The sequence below is a fragment of the Abramis brama genome, assembly GCF_963993115.1.
Source record: "Abramis brama genome assembly, chromosome: 13".
NCBI lineage: Eukaryota > Metazoa > Chordata > Actinopteri > Cypriniformes > Leuciscidae > Abramis > Abramis brama.
In genome coordinates, this window is record NC_139975.1 from 7,394,967 (window position 1) to 7,416,538 (window position 21,572).

At 37.5% G+C, this 21,572-nt stretch overlaps 2 protein-coding genes across 7 annotated transcripts; one reads left to right on the forward strand and one right to left on the reverse strand.

The window, feature by feature from the left end:
* Nucleotides 1–359: 359 nt before the first annotated feature.
* On the forward strand, nucleotides 360–2,752 carry LOC311094313 (DNA damage-inducible transcript 4-like protein). Its single transcript, XM_084132203.1, has 2 exons — nucleotides 360–634; nucleotides 1,595–2,752. The coding sequence occupies exons 1-2, from the start codon at nucleotides 481–483 to the stop codon at nucleotides 2,044–2,046; spliced, it is 606 nt and encodes a 201-aa protein (XP_083988329.1). The 5' UTR covers nucleotides 360–480; the 3' UTR covers nucleotides 2,047–2,752.
* Nucleotides 2,751–18,483, reverse strand: brd8b (bromodomain containing 8b). 6 transcript variants are annotated; one of them, XM_084132197.1, is made up of 19 exons: nucleotides 18,371–18,483; nucleotides 17,849–17,945; nucleotides 16,964–17,033; nucleotides 16,835–16,884; nucleotides 16,387–16,509; nucleotides 16,229–16,309; nucleotides 15,430–15,494; nucleotides 15,034–15,176; nucleotides 14,762–14,953; nucleotides 13,746–13,845; nucleotides 13,374–13,499; nucleotides 12,488–12,672; nucleotides 11,277–11,762; nucleotides 10,265–10,467; nucleotides 10,038–10,130; nucleotides 9,852–9,920; nucleotides 8,652–8,934; nucleotides 6,817–6,909; nucleotides 2,751–3,594 (listed from the first exon to the last, which is right to left on the reverse strand). In XM_084132197.1, the coding sequence occupies exons 1-19, from the start codon at nucleotides 18,387–18,389 to the stop codon at nucleotides 3,535–3,537; spliced, it is 2,538 nt and encodes an 845-aa protein (XP_083988323.1). In that variant the 5' UTR covers nucleotides 18,390–18,483; the 3' UTR covers nucleotides 2,751–3,534. The 6 variants fall into 6 exon arrangements, with proteins under 6 accessions (XP_083988323.1, XP_083988326.1, XP_083988324.1 ...); XM_084132198.1 differs by lacking the exon at nucleotides 6,817–6,909 and adding an exon at nucleotides 4,454–4,498 and having other exon boundaries at nucleotides 2,755–3,594; nucleotides 18,371–18,447; XM_084132200.1 differs by lacking the exon at nucleotides 13,374–13,499 and having other exon boundaries at nucleotides 18,371–18,447.
* Between the last annotated feature and the right edge of the window lie 3,089 nt (nucleotides 18,484–21,572).

Sequence of the window (21,572 nt, forward strand, 5' to 3'; positions counted from 1 at the left end):
TTCATGAAGAACCTTAAAGCTATATATATATATATATATATATATATATATATATATATATATATATATATATATATATATATATATATAAAAACCTATATATATATAAAAGCTATAGGTAGCTTTAGTAGGCTACAAGTAGCCTAAAATATATATATTAGGCTATATATAGCTTATATTTATGCTATATACATAGCCTAAATATAATTGAATATACTATAAAACCTAATCTAAACGTATAAACGCAAGAAGCCGGTTAGGTTGCATGTACTAAACTAAAGCAACCTCTCACGGGGTTTCGTCATATCGCCCATCCCACAAACCTCAGCTGATGCAACAACAACAGCGCTCAGTATAAATACAGACTGCGGGTCAGAGCCACACATTTCAACCTCTCGCATTCATGGAAGGAACAAAGAAACACTCATTTGACGAGTTGGGCGAGCTCTCGGGGAAACAGTCGGAGGAAATCACGTTAAAATGGTCTATACCCAAGCTCTCGTGCTCGGTAACGGGATGACCGTCAGAAACGAGCAGGAAAGCCCAGAGGACCTGAGCTTGCCACAGTGCTTCAGATCCGACAGACACAAGCTCAAACACGGCGGCAGACTCATGAAAGCACACAGCTTATCAAGTAAGAATCTCATCCTTCTATTGCGCTCCTCATTTGGAAGTCGCTTTGGATAAAAGCGTCTGCTAAATGATTTAATGTAAAACGATCTATTGTGAGGGAGAGCGGGGCATGTCGTCACAGACGCTCCGTCTCCGTTTTGGTTTCGCTGGCTTTAGATAGTCATAGTCTAGTTTAAAAATGTTAAATTAGGATCTTTTTTTGAATGAAAACCGGTTGAAGCAAGTTGTCTCGTGTTTTATATGTTTATATTTAATTTATTTATTTTTATATTTTTAAAATTATTACAATATATTGGCCTCAAATTAGTGTCATATTTTAGTACATTCTATATTGATATATCTATATTAATTATATTTTATTGTATAAATCTACAGAAAAGTAGATTGTAATGTAGGCTATATCATTGTGATTTTCTTTGTGTACAAAAAAAGTTTTATTTTTAGTTTGAATGGCATAATTCACATCAACCACATAATAGACGTGACAACTTGCCCCAACCTGACTTTCATTAATCAGTTGACATTTTTGTTACCCTGTCCATTTTTTTGTTATTTTACTATACAATGAACAGAATATTCACATTGACAATTTATATAGCCTGCAGTGCACCAACAAAATGTATAAAAATGTATCTTAATGTTCAAAAGCTTTCCTGTATCAAGACTTTAAGAACTGTCTGGCCTAAGATTTCTCATTAAGGTCAATTTGAAAGAGCATGTGATTATTTTATTGATGACACCATGAGCAGGGATGTACATTGTTCCAGTTTTCCAAACTTGCAACATATTAATTCTGCTGAAGTCCAACAGCTTAGATCATCAGATGACACTGTACAGACTGACGGTGTTAGTTTCCTGATCCTAATCTAATGAGCCATTGGTCACTCTCAAACCGCTGAGGCGTAAAGTTTCTGTCTGATCAGCTGAGCCTGACACATTCTTCCCATTTACTCATTCACAGGTCTGGGATCTGAGAGCAGTTTGGAAGAGGAGGAAAGAGAAGACATGAGTCTTCACCTCGACCTGTCCAAACGCATCGAGAAGTGCCTCTACGACGCTAAAGGTGCGAGTCTGCGCTGTCAGGAGCTGCGTCTGCCCAGGCACATGACCACACGCGTGGCCGGAGACATCCTGCGCTCATCCACGGATGAGCCGTGTGGGATACGGGGCGCACTGATCCACATGTTCATGGAAAGCAAGGGCACACTACTGAAGCTGGGCACCGTCATTCCCGATCAGAGTCTCACGCCGACCTTCGAGGTGTCAGTGGTCCTGCAGCCTGACCTGGGCGGATGGCCTCCGCTGAAGATCCTGTTCGGGAGCGGGAAGATCTTGAGCCTCCGACGGGAATACCGGCTGATCAAACGGAAGCTCTACTCGTCCGCCACTCCTACTGTACTTCAGTTTTATTAAACTTGTGGTATTAAGAGTAAAATAAGGAGAAGGCAATGCCTGAGGTATATAGAGGATGAGGGCAACTTTAGGAACTGTTCATTTTGCACATTATTTCTCACTGTTACATCAGTATATTTCAGAGTTTACAGAATGATGTTTAAAACTTAAAGAAGCTGACATTTCTAGCAGCTATGCTGTCATAATATTGCATTATATGATGCTTAAAAGATCATTAATATTCATACAAATAAATAAAAACATGAAACCCGATACACTAACGTTCAAAAGTTTGTGGTCGGAAAGATTTTTAAAATGTTTTGAAAGAAGTGTTGAATGTATAAAAATCGTACTGACCCCAAACTTTTGAACAATCATGTATAATCTGGGATTATATAATGTTGTAAAAGCTCATCAAAGAATAACAAACACTACTTTGTAACTAGTTGTATTTGTCAGGTGACAGCGCATGTGTGATGCGATCACAATGGCATGTGTGTATGACTGTGACTGCAGATTCTTCACTACTGTTACCGATGTTCAGGGAAATAGGAAGGCTCAGATTGTCTGCTGATATATGTTGAAGCCATTAATAGTTATCGATTATTATTTTTTTGTGTGTGTGACTTTGAAACGAACGGGACAAGCTGGTATTGTCTCCCAGTGAAGCGTTTGTAACAGTATTTTTGTTTGAAAGCACAAGTGGAATAAATTATTCTTAAAATAACCCCATTGAACATCTTGTTTATTTGCAGACTCTCATGTTTTATTAAAACATTTCACAACACTATACAAAAACACTGTACACGAAGGCTCTGTACAAAACTATATGTTCTTTCTAAACATACAGATGTCAAATTAAGTCTCACTTATTTAAGAACGAAACTAGTACAGTAGGCCTTTAAACTGTAAACCAAAGCATCAATGATCTTGACTAGGGGAAAAATCAAGTTTAAAGAAACTGAGGATCCTTATTCATTCCTATAAAAGAAAAAAACTTAATTTTATTGCTCTTTCCTCAGTGTTTTACATCATCCCAAAGTGATAAGGCGATAGCAATCTTTGTCTTGAACAATGGCTTGTAAAGTTTCATACTTGTCTCTAGAAAGTGACAATCTGCTTTCTAACCATCTAGTGGTCATGATGGTGGTACATTCAACTTTTTTAAGAGACCAGTGATGACGGCTCACTTTTTGTGACAGAGTCAAAAACTTTTAACCAACTCCTCTAACTTCAAATAAACATGGTCAGTTTGACCTGTCCCGTGAGTGTACCATCAGAGCACACTGGACCAGTTCTTCAGGTCTAGGACTGAAGGTGAAAGGGGGTCGAGCCCTTAAAAAGTCTCTTCTTTTCGTGTCCTTTATGTCCAGCTGTAATTAGACTGTGTTGAACTGCTGAATCAAACCACCCAGGCATTGAGTAACTAAACGTAGCCAGAACTTCTTAAAGAAACAGGGAAATAAAGCCTATTGAACTTCCGTGACAGCTGCAGTGAAACATCTCAGTTCACTTTTTCATCTTCATGTCGGCCTCAATGGCACTGCGGCGTCCTCTAGTGCCTCCGTCCTGGAAGAGTAGAGAAGCAGGAAAGATGTGAGCCAATGCCTGTCATCCACTGCCCTAACACACCAGACCATCAGAGCCAAGCTAACTAGCTATTACCTGAGAACAGGAAGTGTGTGTGTGTGTGTGTTACTAGAACATGAGATATTCATCTTAAAGAGACAGTGAGTTCGGAAGTGCTGCAACACATAGTTAGGAAATTGCAGACTACAAGCTGAAACAACAGAAAAGCTAAACAACAGTAAAACAGCATAAAAATTTCATAGTAAAGAAAGAGTGAATGTGTTAATAGTCAAAAGTGAGTTGCTCACTGAAGAGTTGAAGTTTCTTGAAGAGAAATAAAAAAAAGGAAAAAGCAATCCAAAACATTTGAAGGAAAATTTCACCCAAAAATAAAAAAAATGTGCATTATTTATTCATCCTCATGTTATTCCAAATCGGCACACAAACACACACACATATTTTTTAATGCTTACCAAGGCTGCAATTATTTGATCAAAGATACAGTGAAAACAGAAATGTTTCACAATATTAATAGCTGTTTTCAATTGTAATATATTTATAAATGTAATTTATTCCTGTGATGTCAAAGCTGAACTGGAACCAACATTAGGGTGAATAAATAATGACAATACTCATTTTTAATGGATTATTTGGCTGAATATATCATGGAGCTCACAACCCTTTTCATCATACAAACCTGGACGAGTTCATAACAGGGAGCAAATGCTGCTCAATCATGAAACGAGCAATCAGATCTAACCAATCAGAGAACAGAGTCAGAGTATGAAATGTGTGCGTGTGTGCATGTTTGGTTAGAGGGGACGGGGAATATCTTGTGATCTTCGGCCTGGATACTTACAAAGAGAGAGAGAAGGAAAGCAGGAGAGGCCATGGAGAGGCTGTCCTGTAGAAGGACAAACAGCACAGTGAGAAAAAGAGAGTTCACTATTTAAAACCTACCGTAGAAACAGACAGAGAGACAGACAGACATGTACAACAGAGCAAAAGCAGGTGTTATGGGAGCATACAGCAGGTATACTAATCTAAATCCCTGATCATGAGACGGAAAACATCAGAGACGTGCAAAGGGACCAGAATGACCAGACGTATCTTGAGGGAATTCTATTCAGGATGTCATTTGACCCAACAATTAGTTTTAGCAGTAAAGAAAGAGCTGTCATTTTGATCACAAGCTCAGTATGGAGAACCACAAGGCTCAGTACTAGGACCGTTGCTTTTCATCCTATACACGCTACCCTTGGGAGATATCATTAGGAAGCATGGCATTAGTTTTCACTGATACGCTGATGATACTCGGCTTCATATTTCTTCGTGCCCCGACAAAACATACCAATTCCCAAAATAAACAGTGTGATGCAGCCTGAATCATAATCACACTGTGTTTGTTCGTTTGAAACTAATCTGTATTATATAAAGCACTATATAAATAAAGGTGACTTGACTTTTAATCTTAGTTTGATGGTGATTAATAAACATGCGTATGCTGATACTACAGTGATTCAATCTAGCCTTAAATGACAAGTGTATGGGAAATCTGTTGCTTTCCTTTCATAATATAAAGAGATAAGTTGAACACATCTGTCATGCATGTGTAAAATGATTGACAGCAGTTTTAAGTAGAAATTGCTCTCATTTTATTGTTCTAACATTTTTGATCTAATCGCTTATAACAACAAACCTACTCATGATATTAGTCATTCATTTTTATTTATGAAGTTTTCTGCTTTATAGCCGATTCGACTTTGGTTCATAATTAATTAATTTTGCAACATCGATGCCACTCACTGAACTGAACTGAATCAACATTGAACTGAATTGAGCTGAATAATGATTGCTTTACAGCAGAATCTGAATGAGTCTCATTTTTGATGAAGTTTGAATCATTGATCTTTTTTTCTGTTGATTACTGTGAAGCTGCTTTGAAACAATCTGTATTGTATAAAGTGCTTTATAAATAAAGGTGATTTAGCAGACTCGCTTTTGGGAATCTGACAAATCTTTTACATTGCCAGTCCTCTTAAAAACATCTTATCCACGAATCCAGTTTTCTGTTGGATTTTGTTTTCAGATGGTTGTGAATTCAAACAAAAACGCAGACTTTCACACTGGTTTTGAACTAGAGTCTCTCGCATATGAAACGTGTTGAAAAACGGAGCAGTTTTCTATCATGGTCATCTGGTCACCCTGGAAAGCTTCTTTACATACAAGGAACACACAGATGAGAAAGAAAAGGAGGATTAAATGAAATAAAGATGGAAAAAGGAGAATCCAAAACTGGAGATACTAAAGGGAGGATCTGTGGGGTTGATGAGTAACAGAGTTGTGTCTATGTGTGTGTTAGCCGGATGAAGACATGAGGTGTTCATGTAAGTGAGAGTGTGTTGTAACTGTTTCCATGACGACCGCAGCACTCCAACATAAACTCAAAAAGATGGTGATGAAATGAGCGTCCAGTCATTTGAATGATCTTGATCACACAGCTCAGTGTGAACGCATCACTGAACAAACCATGCAAAAAAACAAAACAACTTTCACTTAACTTTGGTCTGGTGTGTTAAAAAATAAAAATGGCACACAGATTCAACAACAGATGACACCAAAAGGCTGTTTAACCCAACCCTTACACCACATATACAAATAAATTGTTTACAATAATCAAGTTGTATTTACAATAGTTCTCACAATAATACACACTATCGTTCCAAAGTTTGGGGTCAGTAAGATTTTTCAAAATGAATTAACACTTATTCAGCAAAAGTAAAGACATTTATAACAATGTTACAAAATATTTCTATCCAAATAAATTAACTTTATATTCATCAAAGAATACAAACAATCTACAAAAATATTAAGCGGCGCAACAGTTTTAATAATTGTTTAATAATAAAATAAACTTAATAATAATAACATTGATAATAATAAGAAATGTTTCTTGAGCAGTAAATCATCATATTAGAATGATTTCCATATTCCAAACTTTTGACCGGTAGTGTATATACAGACGGACGGACGGATAGGACCACAGATTCAGTCTTTTACAGAACAACAAGAGCCACAAATCCAGTGCCGTGTGGAAACCTGGAAGAGAACCTTGGATGCATGTGGAGTAGTTGTGCAGAAGTCTCATTATGGGTTAGTAGTGCAGTAGTCATTGCCCTTGATTCTCACCTGTGAGTGTGTTTGTGTGTGTACATCACTGACCTTCTCATTAGTTTCTTGTTTGGAGTTGTTCCTTTTCCTTCTGGCAGGTGGTTCTGGCTCTAAATGAGGGTCTTTGTGTGCAGGACTCAGGGTCTACATACGAGACTGTGTGTTAGTGCAAGTAACGCTAACCTTACTGTCAGGGACTTCAGTAGTTCACTTGTGTGTGTGAGTGAGGGTAAGGGACAAAAAAATCTGTTGTTTGGGTCCTATAACAAAGCGTTTCATCTATGTGGAGTGTGTGGAAACCAAATTGCTTCTGATTCAATCTCAAGAAAACATATCCGGCCAAAGTTTAGCCCGAAATCAACGGTCAAGTGCATTCAGAAAGTATTCAGACTCCTTTTTTTCCACATTTCAGTTTTTTCTTATCACAGATCTGGTTCTTATATTGTCATAATATGTGGTAATGTAAAGCATGTAACAAAATAAATTGAAGGCGTCTAAATGTCGGAATGCATTGTATATTATATTTGACAAAGGGACTAAAAAAAGTCTGTTAACAATTAAAAATCTGGTTCTAATTTCATTCTTCTCGTTTTGGGGTAAAATATAACCAGAACAAGTTTTTGACAGGTTTTGTGAGATTCACCATCCAAGTTTATACAGAAAGTATTTGGACAGTGACACTTTTTCCTGCATTTCAGCATTTTTGGATTTTAAATAAAACTTAGCTCAGGGACAAAGTGCTGAAACGACAATTTGAGCGGAGCCATCCCATTAAGAGCCAGAAAATCAATTTGTGCAGATTACCTGTGAGTATTACAACAACGTCATGTGCAGTTCATGGCCGCAAATCCATTCTGAGTGTACCGACGGCCATTAAGTCTGCAGCCTAAAGACATCGTGAGTTATATTTTCTGATGATGCTTCAGTTTGTGCTTTCTCATTCTTTCTCAGCTGGACTGAAATCAGGTCAAGTTGCAGGAACCGTATGTTTGGTGGCATTGTCAACCGATAGTTGGAGGCAAAAGGTTTTACCCAAGTAAAAATGATGTTTTCAGGACACACTTGAATTCATGCTGCTTCACCAGATACAGATATAAGAGCCAACCCCACAGCATCATCCTCCCAGATAAAGCTCCATGCTGTGGCGCACAGGAAGCTGATTTTCACTTTCCTTTCTTTGACTCTCGCTCTTCCTAAACCGTTTCACTGTCCACAACACTTCACTTCAGATGTCCACAGACTCTTTGATGTACTTTGATGTCCTGTCCTTGAGGCGTTTGAAGCTTCTAGCCTTGCTCTCTAAAAAAAACCCCAGTCTTGGATCTTGATTTGTTCTAGAGATGCAATTTCTCTTCATAACTGCACATGCTTTTCACTCAACAGTCTAGTGTTATTGTTGACTAAAACTAAAATGATTAAAAATAACTTTCAAGAATTGAAAATTTCAAAATAAAAGTAAATTTAAAATATTAATGACTATATAGTATATAAATAATACTAAAATAACAGTCTTAAAGACCTTCTAATGATCTTCCTGCTTCTTTGAGCTCTCTTTTGTCTCACTGAATGATCTGCTCTAATTTTTTTATATTACGAAATGACCAGCTATACTGACACGGACCTGTTCCTTTTATGTTCTAACGCACCAACAACAAACTAAATAGGAAATACATCAATATAAGTTTGTTAAGCCATTGAAAAACTATTAAATGTCACTGGCCAAATAATTAGCGCTGAAAGCATAGTGTGATTGATGGGTCTCCTTATGGTGCTCACTGTGTGTTTGTGTTGTTATTCCTGCAACCTTCTCCACAGTGTCTTGTTTCCACTCAGGTTTGTGTGTGTGTGTGTGTGTGTGTGTGTGACTATCCATGTGTGTCTCTAACCTTCTCATTGGGGTCTTGTTTGCGGTTGGCTTCCCTTCCACGCAGGCTCTTGGTGCTGATGCCTGATTCTGATGTTTGCATGATCAGCTGAGTAGCCAAGAACTGCTGTATCTGTTCCAGAACATCCCTCTGCATCTCCAGGGCCATGTGGTAGACGTCATGATCCGAGCTGTTATACATCACTGCGTTCTGGAACATCAGCATGATGTCACGCTGGAACTCCGCTGTTGTACGGATCTGCCCAGACTCAATGTTCTTCTTGATGGCTGACAGGTCCATTGGTCTGAGGAGGTGGAGAAATCAGGAAAGACAGAAACCTTATTAGCCAATAGAAAAACTCCTTACTTAGGGCCCTATGAAATGCATTTTATTTTTTTCCAAAATATCAAAAAATTTCTCAAATTTCCATTTTTTTTTTTTTTTTTTTTGATTCAATTTCTTTCCATTTAATTTTTTGCTGGATTCTATTATGAAATCCATTTTTATAAAAAATTTCCTCAATTATGTTTTTAATTTTTCCCAATTTCCATGTTTTCCATTTAATTTTCTCTGAATTTTGTTTTAATTGTTTAATTAAATTTAAATAATTAAAAAGCATGTCTAATCAATTGAATTCATACAATTTTAACTATTTAATAATTTATTATTATTTAATTTAAATATTTCTGGATTCTATAAAACATTTTTTGAATTTTTGGGGGATTCCATTATGAAATCCCCCCCTAAATTCAGTTTTATTTTTCCCAGTTTCCATGTTTTCCATTAGAATTTTTCTGGATTTTGTTTTAACGGTTTAATTAAATTTAAATAATCAAAAGCATGTCTAATCAACTGAATTCATAACATTTTAACAATTTAATAATTTATTAACATTTTTACAATGATAGGGCTCTATGAAATGTTTGAATTTTTTTCAGAAATTCTGTGTTAATTCAGTTTTTTCAGGATTTATGATTTAATATTTTGAATTATGATTTAATATGATATTATTAATAATATTCAAAGACACTCATCCATATCACAATTAAATTAATTGTACAGACATACTTTTGCTTAATTCATCCAAATTTTGACATTCGGTGTTATGTTATAAATTCCATTTTTATGACTGGATTTCAGAATTCCTTTCAAGTTTTCATAGGCCCTACATACTCAAAAGAATGAGAGATTCTTATATTTAAAGCAGTCTAAGCTTGGTACCTGTGTACAATGCTGTGATAACCAGGGGCGATGTCATCAGACACAGGCTGCAGAAACACACTTGCATACCTGAAACACAAAACCATAAATGATACACACATAGGCTACTACACAAACACATTTCTATCTATAGGTCGTTAGTTATCATAAAACAGCAACTGTGTTAAGTAAGAATTCCAAGCTCACCTGTGATTGGCTGCTGCCCGCCACACCAGCATGATGGCTTTCTTCCAGATCTTCTGAGCCTGCAAGGCCTCTTGATCCTCACTACACATTGAGCTGAGAGAGAGAGAGAGAGAGAGAGAGAGAGAGAGAGAGAGAGAGAGAGAGAGAGAGAAAATTGTTAAAGGCAGGTGAAAGATAAAAAAGAAAGTAGTGTATGCTATCACACAAACATGCACTCAGACACTCACAACTGAGATGAGGCAGGGCTGCTGGCAGTGGAGTCTGCAGTAGTGTAGCGCTGGGAGTGACTGCCGTATCCATCCTCACTCTCACTGGCAGGAGGATCAACCTCCGAGAGATACGCACCCTCTCCGTCCACATCGCCACACTCTTTCATCTCCATCCCTTCATCCACATCCACCTCACTACCTCCATCCTCTTCTTTAACCTCCTACATCATGTGAAAGAGAAAAATAAACCGTAGACGTAATAAATTATTAGCACAGCGTTTCACTTTTTTCTTTCGAAGCAGTTTCAAGAGTTGATGAAGTGTAAAAAAACAAAAAAAACATTAATAAAATAAGTAAATAATTCGAAAAAAAATCTAAATAAAACAATAAAAAAATAAAAAAAAGATTAAATAGATTATTTGTTTATCTGCATGTTATGTTACCATTAACTGACATGAGAGAACCATGAACATGCGAAGGTGTTGTTAAATTACAACAAAAAGGGTATGAGTGACAAAGAAGTTTGGGATTTGCTGTTTTAAAGGAGTAGTTCACTCAAAAATGAAAAAATCTGTCATTATTTCCTCACCCTAATTCTTTAACTCACTTTCTTTCACGGATGACAGGAGATCTTTTTGCAAAATGGCCTATTTATCTCATTACTGAATCAACCAGGTGTGACTATATTTGAATGGGGCACAAATTCAATTGCGTAAAATATTTGAGAGTTGCAACCAAACGTACAATTATCAGTGAATAATAACTTACATTTTGGTCTTTTACTTACATAAAACTATCAAATGACCTCATAAGACTTGAAATATGATGCATGTTTTGTATAGACCACCTTTGGGGTGTGTTTTTACCCCGTGCTATTTTCTCATTTTGTGCTCAACAAAAAATAATAATTTTAAGCATCCTTCCTGAATAAAAGTATTATATATTATATGATCCCAAACTGATCCCAAACTTTTGAAACGGAACTGTATAAGAAAACAACATTTTCATTTTGCTGCTGCTTTGCTGATACCTTCGTGTCCTTCGCCGAGGCTGAGCTGTCCTCTGAGTCCAGACAGGGCGTCACTGTCTCTGGCTGAACCCAGTCCTCCACCTCACACTTCACAGCTGGACTTGGGGATCTGATCTCCTGCTGCATTTCCTCCATCCCTCCTTCTCCCTCTCCTTCCCTCTCGATCTTAACTTCACAGTCCTGGCTCTGCCCTGCGTCAGGGGCGACGGGCGTCACAGCTTCCCCTGCTGCTCCGTCGACCGCTTCAGTTTCTGTAGCCTCCTCTTCCAGAACCTCCATTTCTCCCTGCACATCGGCAGGGTCAGGGTCGCTCTGTGTGACCGCTGGGGCGGCGCTCTGCTGGACGATGGGCTCCGGTTCATCTGCCTTAAAAGACTGTGACTCCCAGGGGCTGGTGAGGGGGTGTCCCCCGACCGCTGGATCCTCACAGAGGGAGAGAGCCGCCTCCACTGCGGCTGCGTCCAGAGCCTCCACAGGGTCGTCCACCTGAGACAGAGCCATTTGATTACTTTGTTTCAGATATGGCAACAGAAAGAAAGAGCTTTTCAACTATTTCTGTTTGAAGAAAAATGTTTTGAAGGAAACCATGAAAGCACTTGGTGGGGTTGGAGAGCTCTTGTAATTTGTTACATTTAGAAGTTTAAATACTAAACGTAACATTCATATGTCACTTTTGCATTGTTTCTGTTGTGTTACTCATTACACTTACACTTTTACACTCATTTACTGTTTTTAATTAAACATTATAAGAATTTAGTAGTCACATTTTGTTTCTACACGTTCTGCATTCGCCGTAAACAATAAAGGAGATGGTTTGTTTTCTCTGGGAAAACCAGAGAAACCTTGACCTTGTTGGAGATTAATATTTTGTAAATAAAGTGGTAAATTATGTTTGTTTTTTTGCTGAAACAAAGCACTTGCGTCACTTCATAAAATTTAGATTAAACCACTGGAGTCACATGGATTACTTTAAGATGTCTTTACTCGCTTTCTGGGGCTTGAAAGTGGTTGTTGCGTAGACGTTCAATGGAGGGACAGAAAGCTCTCAGATTTCATTAAAAAGATCTTTATTTGTATTCTGAAGATGAATGAATATCTTACAGGTTTGGAATGACAGCTTGTTTATTACAACCATTTATAGCAGTTAATAAGGACAGGGGATTTGCATTAAAACCACATAGGTGGTTGTATATGTTTTTGTGTGTGCATACCTTCTCCTCTATGATTGCAATGATGTCTCCAACAGTCTCCAGGTCCAGTTCGTGGGCCATGTATGACACCGACACCACTGTGTCCTCCTCCACCAGCTCTGTCTCTTTCCCCTCCACCTCCGCTGGCGTGGACGAACCTGCCATTACCGCCTCTGCTCCAGAACCTTCAGCGACAGCTGCGGCTCCTGCGCGTGCCAACAAACACACTCACTCTTACTATGCTTCATCTCTTTTATGGAGTGCTCTGAAGAAGAAGTGATTATTCTTTTTGAGAAGAAAAAACACATCAATGTTTTTAAATGCTGAATTTGGCCTTTGGGGACAGTAACATTTTTTTTATTTTTTTTATTAATACTTTTATTCAGCAAAGACATATTAAATGGATCAAGTGTGACAGTAAAGCCATTTATAATATTACAAAACATTTCTATTTCAAATAAATGCTGTTCTCTTGAACTTTTTATTCATCAAAAATCCTTTCTAAAGGATCATGTCTCACTAAAGACTGGAGTAATGATGCAAAAAAAAAAAATCAGCTTTGCATCACAAGAATAAATTATATTTTATAATGTATTAAATAATAAATAAATAATAATAATAATAATATTTCACTTTTTAGTGTACACCTAGAATTCAAAAATAAATGTATAAAAGTCTTCTGTATAAAAATACTTCTGACGTTCTATATTAGACCTGCAGTTCAACAAATCTGCAGTATTTCCTGTTATTCTAGAATATAATCAGAAAAGTCCAGCCTGTGATTGGATGAGGATGACTGGATGAGCTTACACATGACATGACACAAACAGGAAACAGATTGCCTGAGCAAAAACAGACTGACTGTCCTACAGAGAGAGTGCTGAAGAGAGGAAATCAGATCAGAGACCTGTTTTAGGCACAGAGAGGTGGCCCAGGGCTGGCGGGACCACTGTGGGGGACTTAGGGGGATCAACACTGACAGGTTTCTGCGCTGGGGTGGAGCTCTCCAACAGACGAGATAATGTAGGAGCATCTGACATAGAGACACACACACATATAGCGCTACAAACACGCACACTAAAGCCAAAGCTATTTTCACAATACTCAAACTACACAGTAATAATGCAATACAACGGGCGTGAAATCTAAAAGTTGCATACAGGACGCAGTCAAAATAACTTAAAATTCAGTTTGTTCACCGACACAGAAAATGTTAAACGTTGAAGAGGGACATTTAAAACGTACAAGCAAGCAGATAGAAGTGTGTTTTCGTGTTTACCTGCTGTGATGTCTTGATTAATAGGCAGAGCGGTTGCAGAGGTGTGAAGCTCGACATGAGATCCGTTACTCAAACCTGTGGCCACATCGCCTTCAACCACCTGCACGACAAACCCACACACAGAACAGTATGACAAACCATTCACAAAATCTACAGGCACATTCTCCACTTTTAATGTGAGTCAAGGTTTCATAGATTAGCTGTACGCAGAGTTAATATGAAAATATTAAAAACATTAACAAACTATTAAAAACATTTTTGCATGACAAATATTATATGAAAAACTAGAAATGCTGTCTTTGCAAATAACTGAAATAAGCTTATGTTGAAGCACAAAAATAACTAACTGGAAATAAATAAAAAACTAAAACTAAAATATTTTATTTATTTATTATTTTTACACAAGCATAATATAAATTATGAAAGCACATAACAGAATTACTAAAAATTAAACTACAACTAAAATGAAAACTGAAATTAACAAAAATAGCTCATTAAAAATAATAAAAACTACAATAGTATATAAATAATACTAAAATAACACTGGTGGCAAGTGACAGTTTCCACTGTATTAAAAGGGTATTTCACCATTGGCAAGATGGCCTTTTTTTTGGCTGTCTATGCAGAAGAAAAATGCAACGTCTCAAGATGTGTTTTTAAAAGTTGTACTACACAGCATTTTAAAAAACATGCTGCTCATGTGCGAGATGCAGCAAAAGTACAAATCCAAATACTCAATGTAAAGCTGTTAAATGTTAATGTTTGCAGTTTAGTTAGTAATAAATGGGCTGGTTGGACTGAAGAGGAAAGTTTCCTTTGTGAACGTTAGAGTATGTTGATTACCATGGAATCTTTCTTGACTTTATTTATAAGACAATATGATTCAGACATAAAAGTAGGGTTGAGAAATATAAAATGTGCCTGGGAAAGAAGCAAGCCTGTTTGCTGTGACATGCCTCTTAAATCTTAAATCCAAAGGCTTAAACTTTGAGTGCTTTACAGTACCCCTCACTCACCAGTCTAGAGCTGGCAGCGATGAGGCTGCCCTTCTTCAGCAGTTCAGACAGCAGCGGGGAGGGAGGTGGTGTGGCTTTCGGAGCGAGGTGTTTCTTCTGTGGGGAGTCGTCCACTAGAGCGCCCAAACCTGGCTCTTTAGGCCCTGAACCCGTGACCTCTGACACAGGCATGAAGACGGTCACTCCTTGAGTCTAGACAAAAAAATCATGATTTTGACCCCTTTAAGTCAGATTCAAGTTAAAAGGTTAATAAAAAAGAAGCAGGAACTCACCATGGGAACGGCACAGGATTCCTCCGTCATTGGCTGCGATGTGTCTGGCTGAGAGACTTCCATGCTGGGAGAGCTAGCATCGGGTGGAGAACGTACCGTCACGCTGGGGACTCTCTTTGGAGTGTTTTTAGCTGCCTGACGAACTGGAGAACAAGAGAAATAAAAATAATTCTGCAAAATAAACATTAATTCACTGGCAGCAATAAGCCAAAGTAATAAAAACTGAATTTTCTTAGTATTAAAAATTTAATATATCTGCAATAAGCTCCATGTTGAACTAATATTATTTGAAAATACATTGGCAATATGTTGAACTGCTAAACTAATATAATTCAAAATAACTTTTTTGTGTGAAGGCATTAACTTTTAAAAGTGCTGAGTGAATGTAAATCTCACCCTGATAGGCCGCCTCAGTTGCCCTCTTCTTCTGCTCCGCCTCCTCCTCTTCCTGCTTCTTTTTTCTGACAAGCATGAAAACACACACAATCCCATGATCCCACACACAATGCACATATGTATTAAATTTTGATGTTTGAATTAGATTATGGGTAACAAAATGCTTTCTCTATGTGCTGTCAAATCGATTAATATCTAACGATCTAAAGTATATGTGTGTGAGTAAACGTGTGTATGTATATATATATATATATATATATATATATACATACACACAAAAACTTTTATATTAGATCTGATTAATCGCGATTAAAGCATTAAACCAACATAACTTCAAATCAACATTTCAAACAAAACAAAATCTAAACTTTGACAAAAAGTAGTCATTGACAATGTCCAAATAAATAAATAAATATGTATGTATAATATATAATATAACAAATATATAATATACAAATATATAATACCAAATTTTTTATCTTAATATATAGACATAAATTGTGCATAATTTAGAGGTGAATATTGTTTAATTCCATGAAAAACTCTCAAAATAGCATTGAAAAATATTGTTGAAATGAAATATAGTGCATTCATTTCATAAAAATAATCTTTATACAATCATGGGGCTCTGATAACTTCTGAACATCTCTGATATCGCTAACATAATATGACAATGTTTATTAAATTACATTTCAACAAGAGTGGTTGAAACTAGATCATACTGGAAGAAATTTCAGTTCTTAGCATAAAGAGGATGAAATGACAGCACAAATGTGGAAACAGTGCAGAATTGTCTTACAGCTCTATCTCTGCCCACAGCTCCTCCAGTTTAGTGTCCATATGACCTGCCTGGATTAAATCCACCTCTTTCTTCAGTTTCCTGAAGGTACAGAATACATTTATCACATGTGAGTGGCAGATATAGACAGTGAGAGGGAGAAGGAGGAGGAGACGCACCTGTACTTCTCCTGTGTGTCTTTGATCAGCCTCTTGAGTTCCTCGATTCTTTCTGCTGTCAATCTCCGGACGATCACGTCCTCAATGGTCTCAACCACCTCTCCTTTCTCACCCCGCTTACGTCTGCAGGGAGAGCACATGCCAAACTTGCCAATGAACTTGTGAATGATGGGAATTAGATGGTTTTGGTTGCCAATGATACTGGCTAAAATAATAGTGTGAAGTCTAATTACACAAAGTCTGTGAAAAGCCATAAAATCATTCACCACGTATTTACCGCTTTCCATGCACAAATATAAAGTACATCTTTGCTGATTATTCTTTTTTATTGTATACACAGACCAGATGGTTTGAGGACTTTAACTCTTGGGTTTTGCAAGAACAATGGCAAGATTTAGTAAAGTTGCTCAGCACAGATGTTTTGAGAAAGAGAGAGAGAATCACTTACTTTGGGGCCTCTGTGGTTTCCAGCAGCTCAGAATATTGGGAGGCACAATGCTGCAGAGGTCATATTGACGTTAAAACATGATTCATTCAGCAGATCACTAATACGGATATAATCAATAATATGAATCACCTTCTGGGAGAACCAGTCAGGGGGTCGTCCAGACTCTGAGAAGGGCTTGATGGCTCTGCTTACAGACACCCTGACAAAAAAATAACAGTGTATCGGACACATTCAACAATAAAACATTATCCTCATCCTTCCCTCGGGTCATTTTGAGCTGAAACTCTTTTTTTGAGTGTTCATCAGAGGGGTCCAAGACCCTAGGACTTTTGTCGCACTTGAACCACGAATACACAAATTTGAATGGGAGGAGGAGTTTTAAAAAAAGTAACAAATCCTTTCAATTTGATGTAAGGAATGCTTCAGTACACATAGAAAAACCTAAAAATGCTCAAAATTTACCAAAAAAAGAGAGTATTTTATAATGTTTACATGTGTATCTGAATGCACACGGAAGAGAAATGACTTTAGTACCCAGCGGAACAGCTCATATAGAGCTATAAGGCCATCTAGTGGCTAAAGTCATGAAATATAAAACATTATCAATTAAGTTATAAATGATCATATACAATTTATTATTTGAAATTAGGAAAAATATTACTAATTTTTTTTAAAGTGATTCTATTTCAGAAATATGTAATTTAATACAAATAACACAGTAAATGAGATTATTTTGGGTGCCTCCCCAGATGTCACCTCCATGTCTACCACAGGGGGATTAGCTCAGATGGTAGAGCGCTCGCTTAGCATGCGAGAGGTAGCGGGATCGATGCCCGCATCCTCCAATATCTGTTTATTGCCTTGATCATAACAATTAACATAACTGTCACAATCATTTCTAAACGTAAAAGCCCCACGTTTGGTTAAGGGTGATACAGGATAAAGCTCTGAATTATTTAACACGCTTTAATTTTACAGTTCTATGAATCATGTGCGTTAATTATTTATTCTTACCAGTTCTGATCTCCGCTTCTCATCACTGAGGAGGCGAGACAGAGTTTCTCCCGAATAGACCAGGGTTCAGTCGGACCCAGCGACAGCATCTTGTGTTCTACAGGGACAGTTAGGGGTTCAAATGATGAGTTTTATTTCGCTGTAACTTAGTTCAATTTATAACAAAAGTGTAATGTTAGGGGGAAATTTGTTTACAATAAAAAAGGCTAATCACTCATGTAGTGTGACCTTAGTGACTTATTTAAAACGACACGAACCATTTATTATGACATATAGAGAACGTAAAATAGTACATTTTGTTTAAAAATAGAGAGAAATGTGTGTTGAAAATGTAAACATAGATCGTCTTTGTTATCATGAAGCCAATTAAGTTAGCGCAACCGCTATATTGCTCACCTCGGCGTTATTAAGAGCTTTAGATGCTCTTCTCACATATGATCAAATACTTCAGAATTCAATTTACAAAGTGATTTTGGTTTCAGACTGTAATGTTAATCTATTTATGAAATAAATTACACTTACTTCCCACCCCGCTCGACATTTTCGCCTATGCGAAACAGGCCGCGCGCTCGTTCTACTCACTTCCGCCGGTACTATTGTAGTGTAACACCCACATGAACGCTATCAGGTGTCCCACAGATATCATTCCGCCACTGCAGTCTTTGTAGGGGGATTAGCTCAGATGGTAGAGCGCTCGCTTAGCATGCGAGAGGTAGCGGGATCGATGCCCGCATCCTCCAATTATTTATTTCATTTTAAAAGTGTAATTAAAACAAATATCATTATTTGACAAAGATGCTATTTGTGATTATTGTAACTACCATGTAGCATAACAGTTGCTGTTCCTTATAGTTCAAATTCATTACATATTTATGGAGATAGGAATCGCGAGGAATTTAGAGATAGCCTACTTAGGCTATGAAGGACCATACTTTTCCCCAAGGTATACTCTACTATACATACTAGTTAGGTTAAAAAAATCTGCCCTGTGAGTTAAAAAGCTGTCTAACTAAAACAAGATTGTTTTTGAACCAGTTGTAAAATAAATGTGATTTACTTATGTCGAGAATCCTTATTGCTCCATATGTAATATCTGTGTGGAGAAAAGTAGTGTTTGTATATTAGAGGTCAGGCCAATAGCTTTTGGTTATGAAAATTAGAAAGTTTAATAGGGATCTTTGCAACATTATAATGACACACTAGGAAAAAAAATCCAGCCCACCAACTTTTACAGACAATTCATTTTACAAGTGTTGTTTAAAGGTAGGCTAGTAAAATCCAAATAATCCAAATAATTACGATGTTGATTCAGTAGCGGTTTGAATCGTTAGATGAACCGAACGTCGTTCGGTTCCTGTATTTGTTCTTTTTATCCGACTTTTTTAAAGAACCGATTCTGAATAAGAACCGATGCATACATGTATTCATCATTTTATCAACATAACAAATAAATTCACGTATTATATATAAATGGAGTTTGTTACCTCTGCATCGAAAAGAAAAAAAGACGCTCAAAATAATACTGTAGTTTCCTTTTCAGCCGCCAGGTGACAACAGCACACTACAATACGCAGATCATACGTAATTCACATTTATCTAGGGCCCTAAAGATGCCTGCCTAAAAAAATTCCCATTTATGAAATACTCATATGCACCTTATTGTAAATATGTTTTATTAAATTATACTTATATAAGTATTTTCACAGTCACCACTTGTTGTTATACCTATTGAAATAAAGCACGTCTCCCACCTGTTATGGAACCTTTTTTATATTTAGGATCCCAAAGGAGAAATCATTATTACTAGCAATATGGGGAGGCTGTCAGTGTTGTTACTCTTCTGAAGTGATGTGAACATTAGCAATACTTATTACATTTAAATCTGCAACGCTATCAAAAAGCGATCTTTCTGAAATGATCAAGCCACAGGATGATCCACTAATAGTTTAAGCAGGCATACTTGTCCGAGAAAATGTGCTTATTTGTCAGGATGAGCAACAGTTAACATTACAATGTCAGCAGAATATACTTATCAGGATGTACCGTAGTAAATGCGCCCTTTTCAGGCAGAAATTACCTGTAACCTTAAAGGGTTAGTTCACCCAAAAATGAAAATTCTGTCAGTAATTACTCACCCTCATGTTGTTCCAACCGCGTAAGACCTTCGTTCATCTTCGGAACACAAATTAAGATATTTTTGATGAAATCTGAGAGCTGATCACTTCTCCATAGGCTGCTAGGTGACCGAAACTTGCTGGCCCAGAAAAGTTATTAAAGAGATCGTTAATATAGTCCAAGTGACTACAGTGGCTCAATCTTACGTATATCAAGCGACGAAAATACTTTTTGTGCGCAAAAACAAACAAAAATAACGACTTTATTCCACTATTCATTTCCTTCTCTCTGGGCCTCTAGTTGGTTCACGTAGTGTTTTTGCGCAGCGCGTCTGTGTTGCACGTCACCACGTAGGCTCACTATTGGCCGACGCTGGTCATGTGTGTGATGCGTGATGACGTGTAACACAGACGCGCTGCGCAAAAACACTACGAGGCCCAGAGAGAAGAAAATGGATAGTTGGATAATAAAGTCGTTATTTTTGTTGTTTTTTGCGCGCAAAACGTATTCTCGTCGCTTGATAAACTTGTGGTTGAGCCACTGTAGTCACTTGGACTATTTTAACGATGAAAACTTTTCTGGGCTGGCAAGTTTCGATCCCATAGAAGCCTATGGAGGTGTGAGACAGCTCTCAGATTTCATCAATAATATCTTAATTTGTGTTCCGAAGATGAAAGAAAGTCTTACGGGGTTGGAACAACATGAGGGTGAGTAATTACTGACAGAATTGTCATTTTTGGGTGAACTAACCCTTTAACATTTTACAAAGTGATTTGGTAGGCCTATACATTTATTCGATGTGTTTGGAAACTTATGATTTTTTTATAATACAAAAAAAAACATAAGCATGAAGGTCCACCCCTAAACCTAACCATTTAGTCACAAATTCGCTAAAACGTAAAATAGTTACGAGATGTCATAAGAGTGTTGCGCTTTCAAGCCTGTAAACCCATTGCGCATGCGCACAGAGCCTGGCTAACATCCTGCATGGTTCTTTTATGAATGACACCTGCCAAAAACGCCAATCAGAGAGTAATTGTTCAAACCAATCCTGAATTTCAGATCTAGCCAAATGATGACTAATTAATATGAATTCCTGAATAGCAGCATTTTCACGGTTTGCGGTAACTGAGCTGTAAGTTTATTCGTCAGCAGTATCAGACCAACAGATCCATGCTGAATTTCTGAACACTCCACCGGATAACCTGCTCTGTCTGTGTTCTACAGCAAATATTAATGAACGCATCGGCATAATACGATGTCCTCAGGCGTCTCTACGGTTATAACACCATTCACTTGAATCAATATCTCTGTTGCATTGAATTGATGAGCTCATCTTATTCAGTGAAGGGCTGAGGAACGCCCGGGGCGAAAGAAGAATGTGAGGTGAATCTGTGAGGGTAAGTGGCTGGGTTTCGTTGGGGAGAACCTCACTGATGTATGCTGCCTGTAATCACACTGATGTGTCGGTCAGACAGGACCACAGCGGACCTGGGCGCCCGGCCTTGTGGTGTGGGTTGAGTTTGTTGCATTCACTTCTCTTGCCCGCAGGGGGTTTGAGGAAGAGCTACACAACAACAGCTGTTGCTAGAGAGAGAAAGGGAGGTCA